This window comes from Pleurodeles waltl, chromosome 3_2 (genome assembly GCF_031143425.1).
Source record: "Pleurodeles waltl isolate 20211129_DDA chromosome 3_2, aPleWal1.hap1.20221129, whole genome shotgun sequence".
Lineage (NCBI taxonomy): Eukaryota > Metazoa > Chordata > Amphibia > Caudata > Salamandridae > Pleurodeles > Pleurodeles waltl.
In genome coordinates, this window is record NC_090441.1 from 97,863,259 (window position 1) to 97,875,836 (window position 12,578).

Below are 12,578 nucleotides of genomic sequence, written 5' to 3' on the forward strand. Positions count from 1 at the left end.
TGTACTTGCGAACTGTTATTCCTCATCTCTTATACCCTCTCCACCTTTATGTTCTACCTGCACTCTCCTTCACCTTTTCCTCTTTTCTTATTTGTGCATATATATAGTAATGTGCAAATGTTATATAATAAAAAATCCCAAACTACTGGTGTTGTCAGTGCTATTCATTTCAAGCTTTTCGAGTATAATCCTAATACTAGAATGGGAACACTGGAAATCGGTGTGAAAGATCTTTCTTTTCAAATTGCGCATCTTTTCGAGAGTTATGTATGCAAGCCTTCTCTAGACTGGCCTCGTCTACTGTGCCTGCCAGCCCCTCATGTCTGTACTCTTTGGTTCTATTGTCTGGCTTCTTGTAAATTAAGCTGAACTGGCTTTATTAGTATTCTTCAGCCAGGCACCTGCTGCACCAACTATTTTCTAATCTTCCTTCCTTAGCCATTTACTCGACCTATTGTTTGTTGCTTCTCACAGCATCTAGTACCAAGCTTATGGCCTTGCATGACTAATGCTCAGTCAATAGCGTGGTTTCCCAATCTTGAGGAGGATAGATTGATCGCCTGATGAAGTTACATCATTGCTGCCAAGATATGGATATCAATCGAGAGCTCTGAATTTACTTTTTGAAGCTATGAACTTATTGCTTAGATGTGTGAATCTGTGGTTTTAAGTTGCAAATCTGTAGCTCCCTGTAACGCTTTGCAAGATGTCTTTTACCATAGTCCTATTTTTCTGATTTAGTTCCATGTCTCAGACATCCAGTTTTACTAATACTCCAAGGAGTGTTAACTGTGTCTGAGGTTCCTTTACCTGCAGTTATTCAAGTAGGTATTTTTTAAAGTCCTCTGTGTCATCATCCAGTAACATTGGATCGCTGAGTTATAACAGAAATATATTGGTCATTAGAGTCCAGCAGGCGTGGGAGAGATCCCCCTTCTGTATTTGTCAGTCACTGGCACAAGGACACTTCTTTTGGCAAGTGGCCTGCTGGGCAGCACTGTTTTAAGGAATTTCAAGTCTAAAATTCAGGGGTGTTCCAGACCTTAGAACCATGACACCAGACAGCAGCTGCTATGTTTCTGCTGACAGAATTTACCAGATGCAAGGATGCTGAGAAGATTCCAGGTGTGGATGTAATATGGAGTCAGAGTTTGCAGGTTCTCATGGTCTATGTTCCTGAAATTCATAGTGTTATTGTATGCTTTAAAGTCAGTCACCATGCTCGATAATCGACTGGTGGATATTGGCACTGATGCCATCCCATTTTGAGCATCTGTTTTTAAAGAGTGGTCTGCAGCAGGTAGTGTACACAATGCATTGAACTGAATATAAATGTACACATACTTGCCAGTTTACAAACACGTGTATTCCTAATAAGGCATTTCACTTCTTGACTGACCAGTGAGCACCCAGGACTGTGGTAGACTAGATAGCTTTCTATCTAGATATTTTCTACCTGCAACAACATTTGTCTCTGCAGTACTGGTATATAAAGAGACCTCAACCCATGACAACTTCCACAATAAGATATTGTACGCTAGACTAGACTAGAATAAGGAAAATGATTTCACAAAGCCTGGCATTTCTACAGCCCTGGCACCTTGAGGAGACATTCTCAATCCTGATGTAAAGCCACATCAAAATTCCAACTCCCTGAGGGACCTTGGTTATATTTTTTGTCCCAGGCTTTTTTTTTTTTATTACATTTTCTTGGTGGTCCCAGGTCTCTTTTTTTTACATTTTCTGCTTTTGTCTTGAGTTAAAGATACACACTGAAGCACAGTGCTAGCTGGTGATTAGTATCCACCATCACATCCTCCCACATCCGCCATTCACAGTGCTTAATTTGTTTTAAAAAAAAAACAAAGAAACAAGTAGTGGTCCCCAGAAATTTTCTTTGCAGGACACCACCACTTCTCTACTGCCACTGCAGACTTCTGCTTCTGGTCCTGCCCACTAGCCCTACTGGCCCTGCCCAATTAGCCTACTGGCTCTACCCACTTACAGCACTGCCCCCCTCTTCTGACATTTACAATGCCGAAGGTTGAAGTGCAGTGAGAGTGTATTTGCATGAGGGCACTTATGCTAGGGTGAGGTGGACGGTGGGAGGTGACCTCACTGATCCAATCCCAACAGTAAGTGGGGTGAGACAGGGATGCATACTGGCCCCTACTTTGTTTAGTCTTTATATTAATGGGGCAGTGGACCAGTTGATTAAGCGCAATAATGATGCCCCCAAAATAGAAGGAGTGTCTGTACCGATCCTTATGTTTGCTGATGATGCACTGCTTATATCAAGAACCCAGATGGAGTTGCAAAACGAACTGGATTCTTTTGCAGCAATCTGTGAAGAGAGAAGGCTAGAAATTAACTTGGAGAAGTCAAAATTTATGGCCCTAAACCCGCACAAATCCTTTACAGGGAAAATGATTATAGGGGGTACCCTGATTGAGCAGGTCAGGCAGTTTGACTACTTGGGTATAAGAATGGCAATCTCACTTGGACCCCACAAATAGAGAAAAGTTCTGTGCTTTTACACCAGCGGGCAATGGTCATCAGCAGGAGGGGAACAAACTCAGCTGGAGGGCCTCTTTCCCCGGCACTTGCAGTATGTAAGACTGCAGCAGTGACAACTGCAGCTTATGGTGCAGAACTTTGGGGGCATTGCAATTTGCATAAACTGACTCTAATTGAGAGTGAACAAACCTGCTTTTCTCACAGAAAGGTTGGGGTAAAACAGTGCATGATTTGAATCCACTGCAAGGAGATTTGAGCATTTGCTATAGAGGTTGCTCAGCTCAAGGTCCTCTTGGACTGTTGAGTTAAAAATTAGATGAACCTTCATGTGACTTCTGCCACCTAACCTCTTAATTCATTCACCAAGCCCCCTTCAGCTCCACTCTTCCTGCATCAGAGATGCTTCCCAGCACAATTCAGTGTTCTTTTTGCAGATGGCCTTATAGTGAAGATCATTAAGAGTGCTGTGAAAGTGCTCCCAGTGGCATATTATGGTAAACACTTTGGTCAGTAGACTAGTGGCGGGCAAGCGGGCTAGAATCTTCGTGATATAAATAATGAGAATATGGTCCCCAGAAATTATTGTTGGTGGGCACGCACTAGCTTTAATGAACAAATAGTTACTCTTGTGGCCCTGCAGCAGAACACATGCTCATCGATTGGTCTGTCACGCATATTTTGATCATGCTCTGATGACCTTGTATACTTTTTGATGTAAGAAGGAAGGGTGACCACTCTGATAGATGTTGCAAACTTACTCCTAAGATTCTCCTTGGGAGGAGGCAATAGTGATGCACAACAGTAGGATTGTTGCTAACATAAGGGTAAATAACTCCCCCCTGTGACTTTAAATCACTTTGAAGAGGGTCACAGGGAGGTTGTGTAGGTTTTGTCAATGGTAGGAGGTACCAGTGTTTTTTTGTATGAACGGAACTGCCCTATAAGAATAAGCAAGGAATAGTACTCTGTATGTGCTCGTGGGGGTGTGGGAATATATCACCTCTTCCTTCACTTCAGCTCTGTGATCTTATTGGAAACCAATTGGAAAGCAAGGCTGTAGCATGGCAGCCAAAGGTGAAGAACAGGTGAACTGACCTCGGCACTAATCTGCAAGACATAAGAAGACTTGCTGCCAGAATTTCCGTCTTCTAGTGTGGCGGATCTGTCATCACATTTTGAACTTTCTTCAGCCATGACTGAGGTATTTCTCCAAAAGTGTCGGACTGTGCTGTGGCAGGAGCCACCTTAGGGGTTTACAGTCTGGCAGAAATTGTGCCAAGGCCAGCAGTAGAGGATGACATTTCCATCATAATTGTGGGAATATACTCACATTTCCAGTGGCTATTTGTGTATCCTCCCTTATCCCACCCAGCATGGTACCAACATTATTCATGGACCTAACTCCACCAGAGGCACGGTCCAACTAGGTGCCCTATATTAGGGGGCTGCTCTGCGACAACACCTCAGCTGGCCAAGTTGTAGAGAATGTGTTGCCTCTACTTCTGGAACATTCCGCCTGGGCCCAGCTCTAAGTTGGGTAGTTGTGCTGTCGGAGCCACTTGCAAATCCTCCCATACCAATCTTTGGGCATTAGTCCGGGATCGACAGTGGTCCATCTTGAGATTCCACCCTTTCCCTGAACCTTGGTTCAAAAAGGCTGACAAATGAATCTGTGCATCCCTGTCATTCGCTAACAGTACAACGCATCCCAATTCACACAGCGTGACACCACCAGCCACTTAGGAGCTGCCATGTGGCGTGCTCCAGTCTAGTCTCCTTCATGTAAGTGTAGCATGAGATGTGCATGCCAGGCAGAGTACACCTCTGCTTCCTCTGCAGCCCTGTAATGTCACTATCTGCAGTGACCTACATGAGGCTTCTCCCAGGTGCTGGAGTCTTCCACCTGCATTTCAATATGTATGATGTGCGCACAGATTCGAAATGTTCATCTAACCCTACTTCTGTATTTGGTAACTTGGTATTTTACTGTAGTCATAGAACCCCTGTTCTTAAACAACCATTTCTGGCTTGTTATTACCGAGATGTGTTTAAAATGAGATCAGTCTCTTGTGGTTTTCTGACATCTTCTCAGTAGCAGCACAATCTTATTGATAAAGGCAGTTGTACTGTTATTCAAAGTTGTGTAAAGTTGAGAAAGACTATAAAGAGCGAGCATATAGATGTTCACAAACTGTCTTTTGCTAAAGAGAAATCATAGCTTCAACAAGGAAGTCTTGGCTGCATGGGCATGACAAGCACAGCTCTGTGGCTTTAGCTACAATATTAAAGATGTGTATTTTTTTTTCCTCACAGTGTGGATACCAACAAGCTTTGCAGTGAGCCTGTTGGTGCCCCATTCAGTGCTTTAAGACAGGGTTCATTCTGAAGCTGAGCACTCAAATAAAGTGCCTCGAATTCCAAGGCAACCGTGTTGCATGGAGATGTAACACAAAATGATAAGAGTGCTCTGAAAAATCACCGTTCACCTGGCATAAAAAATAAGTATTAGCAAAGCCATCAGGTCTTGCCTTTTGGCTTTGCCAGTGCAAACCTATTAACTTTGCCGTTGCTTTTTCCGATTCTGAAAAAACGGTTCTCTCGTATAGCTGATGCTGAACACTACCTTCAGAAATGAGCTTAACGATGCATAGGTGTGATGTGTCATCGCGCATGCGCGCGCCTCTTGCATGAGTCTATGGCGCCAAATAAAAATACTTCGAAAAGTGAGATGAGTATGCATTTTCTTTTTTTTTCTTTTTTTTTTTAAAGAAATGGATGCCTCTGCAGTAATTAAAAAATAGAACAGGGCACGTTGGAGGAGAGCAACGATGTAGCGAGTGAGGGGAATGGAATGACAGCAACAACCAGGGAAGAGGGAGGAAGAAACTGAGGACCCTTGAATATTAGATAAAAAAACACAGAGAAAACCAAATGAGACCTGTAGGGGCGGAAGAAGAGGGGAGAGGAAAATAACATGCAGACTGTGGGGAGAGATTTCCGTTGGGGTGCGGCACATAAGAGCGAGAGCAAGAAAATACATGCACTGCTGCAAGAAAAAAATAGTTCCCAGGTGTGGAGTTTTCAATTTGTAGTTCAACTATTGAGACAGAATTAATGGTAAAATTCAAAATGGATTATTCTCTGAAACCCTTAGGAACGGTAAAGTGTCCGATATATGTGTGTATGCTCCCTCCCAAACTGTTTTGAGATGAATTTATTACAAAATAAAAAACAATTTGAACTCTGCAGCTACCTTTTTTTCCTTCAACTGATATTATACACATCTTTGTGACATCCAAAGTATGTAGGTGGTTGGATACAGGCTCAATCCATAGGGAGCGAACCCCTCAGGTTATGCATGTTTCATTAAACGCTTATTTTTACACTCACTTTTGAAAACACTTTTTAATTTAGGAAACATAAAGAACACAGCTACAAACCAAAACTTTCCGTGTACTTAATAAACACAACTGTATGATACATGTACAAAGACAGATCTGTGTATAGGCAATTTAGACCTCGTTTGAATGGATATTAGGGTTACTGTGTGCAGGTTCGAAGATCCCAATGCAACAATAACTCCTACTCACCTCCGGTATTCGCCACAGCCTTGATTTTGTCGCTGATAACGTCACCAATGCAATCTTCAGTGGCGTGCACTTACCTTTCATAATACTTCATTATGTGTTCTTCTCTGTAATTTCTCATTTGATACATTATCTTCCCACCTCCTCTGAAGCCACTCATCAATTTCTGAATGCTGTGTATATGCCAATCCAGCATGAATTGCATGAGTCCCATTTGTGTGGAAAATTTGGGGACAGGAGGAAAGAGTATCTGCCACTAATTGTTTATATATATATATATATATATATATATATATATATATATATATATATCTTTGAAGTGTTCTATTTATTTATTTATGCTATGAAGAGATAGAACAGAAAGTTGCAAATTTGTAAGATAAAGTAGAGAATAGAACAATATTGATAAAGGAACGGGCACAAAATCTTCAATTAGCTATTGTTTTGCAAACAAATACTCACAGCAGACACTTGTTTTTATTCCAGAGGAGTATGGCACTAACAGGGACACAGTCTGATGGGTCAACAAACAACACCAGACATGATCAATGGATGCCAGCCATCCCTGGAAAACATGACATCATTACCAGCCTCGTTTCTGCCTTAGATTCAATGGTAAGTAACGCTGTTGTATGTGACCTGATCTGACCCAACTCAGCCTTTCACTTGTCACAGTTCGAGTTGTTGTCTCCCGTTATATTGGATAATAGTAACACCTGTCATTTACAATGCACATTCATATAAAGTAATTTATTATTTTTATTATCATTACTGAGAATGTTGGCCCAGATGTATTAAGAATTTTAACTATGGCAAACTCTCCACTTTGATGTTTGCGACAGCTAAAATGTGTTTTCCTGTGTATTAATTATTTTCCGACTCGTAAAATGGGATTCTGAATGGAAACTGATTTGGTATTTGAAAGTGGCTTTTTGTTGAAGTTGCTTTCAAATACGGAACGGGTATCTAAAGTATAAATGTTTTGCAACTGAAATCCGGTTGCGAAACATTGATATTTTACTGACAACCTCAGAGGAGATGGTAACTTATTTGCAATACAATAGGGGACCCTTTGGAAACTCTTCCACTTGGTAAATGTAAAAAAAATGTTTGTTTAAGAGAAAGCCGTGGCCTTGTGGACGTCCCAAAGAACCTTTAGAAAAAAGTATATTTTTCTTTTTAAACCATGGCCTGTTTCCTTCAAGGAAAATCGGCCGCTTTTTATTAAAAATGCTTTATTAATAAGCAATCACAGACATGGTGGTCTGCTGACCCCAGCAGGCTACCATCCCTATGATAGCCCTCAATTGTAGGCACAATTTGCAAACTACCTCATTAATATGCATGCAGTAGGTCAGATTCCGACCCACTGCATTCAGAATCTTAAGAACCAACCTAATGGTACAGTTCAGTTCTTAAAATCCGTTACTAGTCACAAAAATATTGGCTGCATATTGCAACCAATATTTTGCAACCAATAATTAGCACATCTGGTCCAAGTTATTTTGTGTATGGAACCCTTCAACAACCCCAGGTCATCACTGAATACCCCTGGATATTCGCACTACCAAGATCAGACAGCTCCTGTTCTTATTTCTTACTTCTTCCCCCAACACCTCAATTTCCTGGCCACTGAGCGCAGATCTGGGGAAAGCGACACCCCACTTATTTTTTTTTCTGACCCTTTCTTCAACTTTTGTTGAACTTTTTCGAGAACTCTCCTCGTGTGGCAGGTTGTCCACTAGAAAAGCTGACTTCAAGCCCTGCAGCACCTGTCACTGACAGATGTAGATGACAGGCCTGCATCATGTTTGCCTCTGGTGCCTTGAGCATGGCCACGATGCGAAGACCTGCATCGACAGCTGTGCCATGCACGCCAAGGCCTTGAGGGAGCGCTTCCTCCAGCCCCTTGCCCCTCAACATGCGACGCCGCAACAGTCTCGATCTGGGTCAAGAGGAAGGTCCCAGGGATCAGTCGCAGAGCCCAAGATCTGCGTGGCACTCAAGGTCATCTTCCGGTAAGTCCCACAAGAAGAAAAAGACCAAGACGTTTAAGAGGTCTTAGACTTCAACCTGTCCTTCGAAATCATACAACAAGATAAGGGAGCATCATCATTCAAGGCCTGGCTCTGCAGTAAAGCCTGCGCCTGGGCCGGGTCTGCACTTACCAGAGCTTTCAGAAGCCAGTGTGACTCCCGCCCAACTTCGTGAATTTATGAGGCCATGCACCTCATATTTAGACGGTCTGTACCTACTGGCACACCTTTGGGCCTGGCAGGTTCTGGAGGGAGTGCTACCCCTGCTCAAGTCGGGCCCCTTGTATCCACAGATGGCTCCGGCTGGCGCTGGTCGAACCACCTCGAAATACCCTGGCGACAGTCCCAATGCCTACACTCCCGGCGCCGCCAGCTGTGTCCCAATTTCCATCGACACAGAGGGGCATCCTGCGATGCCCACTCCGGCGTTGACTGGGGCCATGCTTTTCAAGCTGGAGCCTGAGCCCTATTCTTAAGGGCTTGTTGGACCCGTCCCAATCCGGATTACGCAGCAACCACAGTACCAAAACCGCCCTCATCGCCGCCACAATGACATCAGGACCATACTCGACAACGGCAAAGTTGCGGCCCTCTTTCTCCTGGACCTCTCAGCAGCGTTCGACACGCTCTGCAACCACACCCTACGCACATGCCTCAACAATGCAGGAATCCACAACAGAGCCCTGGACTGGATCACCGCCTTCTTCACCGGCAGAACTCAGAGAGTCCGCCTCCCTCCATTCCGCTCTGAAGCCACCACAATCATCTGCGGCGTACCCCAGGGATCGTCCCTCAGCCCGACCCTCTTTAACGTCTACATGGCTCTGCTCACTAACATCGCCCAGTCGCACCACCTCAAAGTCGTCTCATACGCCGATGACACCCAGCTGATCCTCTCCTTCACCAAGGACCCCACCATCGCCAAGACCAACTTCCACAAAGTAATGAAGGCCATCGCCGAATGGATGAAGAACAGCTGCCTGAAACTGGATTCCGACAAAACTGAGGTCCTCATCTTCGGCTCCACCCCCTCTGCATGGGACGACTCCTGGTGGCCTGCCACACTGGGAACCGCACCGACACCCACCGACCCCGCACACAGCCTGGGATTCACCCTTGACTCATTACTATCAGTGACCAAGCAAGTCAACGCCATCTCCTCCTCCTGCTTCAACACCCTCTGCATGCTTTGTAAGATCTACAAATGGATCCCCACTGAAACCAGAAGGACTGTCACCCAAGCTCTCGTAAGCAGCAAATTGGACTACGGCAATGCCCTCTACGCAGGAACCATGGCCAAGCTTCAGAAAAGACTGCAACGCATATAGAACGCCTCCGCACGCCTCATCCTGGACATCCCCCGCCACTGCCACATCACAGCCCACCTGAGAGACCTACACTGGCTCCCCATCAACAAGAGAATCACGTTCAAACTCCTCACCTATGCTCACAAGGCACTGCACAACACCGGACCAGAATACCTCAACAGACTGCTCTCCTTCTACACCCTGACCCGACAGCTTCGCTCCGCCGACCTTGCCCTCGCCACTGTCCCACACATCCACAGAAGACCGTTGGGAGCAGATCGTTCTTCCACCTCGCCGCCAAGATGTGGAGTACTCTTCCCACCCACCTGCGTCAGACACAGGACCTACTTACTTTCAGGAGACTTCTCAAGACATGACTGTTCGACCAGTAGCAGCCCCCCCCCAGCGCCTTGAGACCCTCACGGGTGAGTAGTGCACTTTACAAATACTCTGATTGATTAATTGAAAGAAGCCCATACCCTTGGTATGTAGATCTGCTTTCACTCAAAGGAATGATGTCACCCCCTACCTCAGGGCCCATTTAGCACCAGGACTGGTGGGAAATTTAGTCTGCAGAGAGGTGTATCTATCCCCCCGGTCAGTCCCACCCATGAGGCGAGCTGCCTGATGTGGACACCACATTTAGAAATCTACCATTGTGGTGTTGGTAGATTTAGGAACTCTGAGACAGGGTTATGCCCACTCCCCACAGGAAGTAGCATATAGGGGGTGTAGTGACCCCAGGCTACTACCGTACAGTCCCAGAAACATCCCTAAAATCATTATTTATAGGAGCTACCCGCACAAAGAAAGCAGATGTCTAACACTCCTCTCTGATAAGCCTAAGGCTGCTTGACCACACTACACCCTAAAAAAGCACCTTGGGATTGCTAGAGCAAGCCCCCGTCCACTAGTAAGGGAACCCCTGGACTCTTTGCACTACATATCTAATTTTGGTATATCATACAAAGAGCCAGCTTCCTACAGGCTGGACACAACCAACTCGCTGGACGGAGCATTGTCATTCTCTGTGGCCTTATGACGACATGCCTCCCCTCTCCTGCCTTTGCCTCCTAACCTGTTTAATTCACCCTCCAACTATCATGGGCATCCAGTGGGAGGCAGGATATGCTATCACCTCTCTCACTGACAGTTGATAACATTCTTCAAATTGTCTGAACGTGATTTTCCTTCCTCTTCATGACTACTCCTCCACCCATGCCACCCACTTACGACAGGCTAACAGAGGACCATCTCTCCTGAGTCTGCCAGGAAGTGACGGCTCTCTTGGCCAAGGGAGCCATAGAGAGGGTGCTGATCCTAAAAATAGGTGTGATTGTTATTCCTGCTACTTTCTGGTGTCCAAAAATGATGGATGCCTTTTTCCTATTCTAGACCTGCACCCTCTCAATTTCTTCCTCAAAAAAGGAGAAATTCTCATGCTAGCTCACGTCCTGTCTGCCCTGAACCTGGGAGACTGGATGTAAGTGTTGGAGTTGCAGGACATATATTTTCACATGCCTGTCATGTCTGCTTACAGGCATTATCTGCTGTTCAAGGTAGGCCTTAAGCACTTTCAGTTCACAATGCTGTCTTTTAGCCTTAACCATCGCCCCTCGGGTGTTCACCAAAGTGATGTCAATGGTTGCAGCTCACCTATTACAATCAAGGGAACCAAGCTTCCCCTGCTTGACGACTGGCTGTTGATGACTGGCTTGCACCAGACAGTCATCTCCCACCTCCAGACTATGCAGGACGTCCTGCACTTGCTGAGGTTTACTATCAATGTGCCAAAGTCACACCTGACTCTCTCTCAGATGCTTCCTTTCATTGGAGTTGTTCTGGACATTATGCAGTTTCAGGCTTATCCTGTTGAAAGGCTAAGTCAGGATATTCAGAATAGTCAGGCTATGATACGCATGTTTCAGCCTCTATCCTGGGGTTCAGTGAGACTGACTCTGAGGCTGCTAGGCCTCAAGGCCTCCTGCTTATGTCACATGCCTGCTGGCATATACAGGCTCTTCAGTGGGACCTGAAGTTCCAGTGTGTGCAGCATCAGGGGAATCTCTATGACATGGTCCAGATCTTACAGGAAACTGCAAAAGATCTGCAGTGGTGGTTAACGAACTGCGATAGGGTCAGCAGCAGACCCCACTCCCTTCCCCAACCAGCCCTGACCGTAGTGACAAATGCGTCACTTCTGAGATGGAAAGGTGGAGAGCAGAGGCCTCTGGTCTCTGGCGTAATTGGGACTCCACATCAACCTACTGGATCTCCAAGTGATCTGGTGGGCATTGAAAGCCTTTCTACCCTTCATCAGGGTAAGGCTAGTGCAGGTGTTCATGGACACCACCACTGTCATGTGGTTCTGCAACAAACAGGGTGGGGTGGAGTCATAGACCCTTTGTCAAGAGGCCCTGTGTCTATGTATATAGCTGGAATGCTAGGGCATATGCCTGTTGGTTCATCACCTGGCAGACTCTTGAAAGAAAAGCGCCAATGAACTCAGCCGAAGATGCCAAGAGGATCACAAATGGTGTCTCCATCTGAAGGTGGTGCAAGGTCTCTTTCAGCAGTGAGGAAAACCTTGGTTATATCTGTTTGTCATCGCTGAGAAAGCACAATGTCAGCAGTTGTGCGGGTGGAGTTTCCAAGTGTGGAGGGGTATTTTTCATGAAAAAATTCTGGATCCAGTGTGATACCTAGGAATAATACTAAGATGAGGAATCTGCGGCTAGATATAGTCATTACCAGATAAGACATTACTAAAGGTATGTCACTTGTTCTTCCTAGCTGAGGTATGGGACAGGGAAGGAATTCTGCACACCATTGTAATGAATAATGGTGTTCAATTTGTGTTGCATACCATGTGATGATTTTAGAATTTAAAGCATCCACCAGTTTACTATCCCCAAAGTAGTTGGTTGGATTAGCAATGGAACAGGGTCTTGAAAGAAAGTATCCAGTTGGCACTGTACAACTGTATTCAATGGCGAGAAGCTTCAGAAAAATGATATGGGCATATCATACCACGCCTAATGTTATTGGAAAGACTCAGTTTGAGGTCATGAGGGGAAGGAAACCAGGGACTTTGCTGACAAAAGATGTGGAAAGAAGAGACTTGTGCAAAG

General features: G+C 45.2%; 1 protein-coding gene across 4 annotated transcripts in view; it reads left to right on the plus strand.

The window, feature by feature from the left end:
* GTF2IRD1 (GTF2I repeat domain containing 1) overlaps nt 1-12,578 on the plus strand; it is a 561,920-nt gene that overhangs the window by 168,606 nt on the left and 380,736 nt on the right. For all 4 annotated transcript variants that reach the window (XM_069226907.1, XM_069226904.1, XM_069226906.1 and 1 more), the window contains exon 3: nt 6,591-6,719. In XM_069226907.1, the coding sequence (XP_069083008.1) occupies nt 6,597-6,719 (123 nt within the window). In that variant the 5' untranslated portion in view covers nt 6,591-6,596. The remainder of the gene's footprint in view (nt 1-6,590; nt 6,720-12,578) is intronic.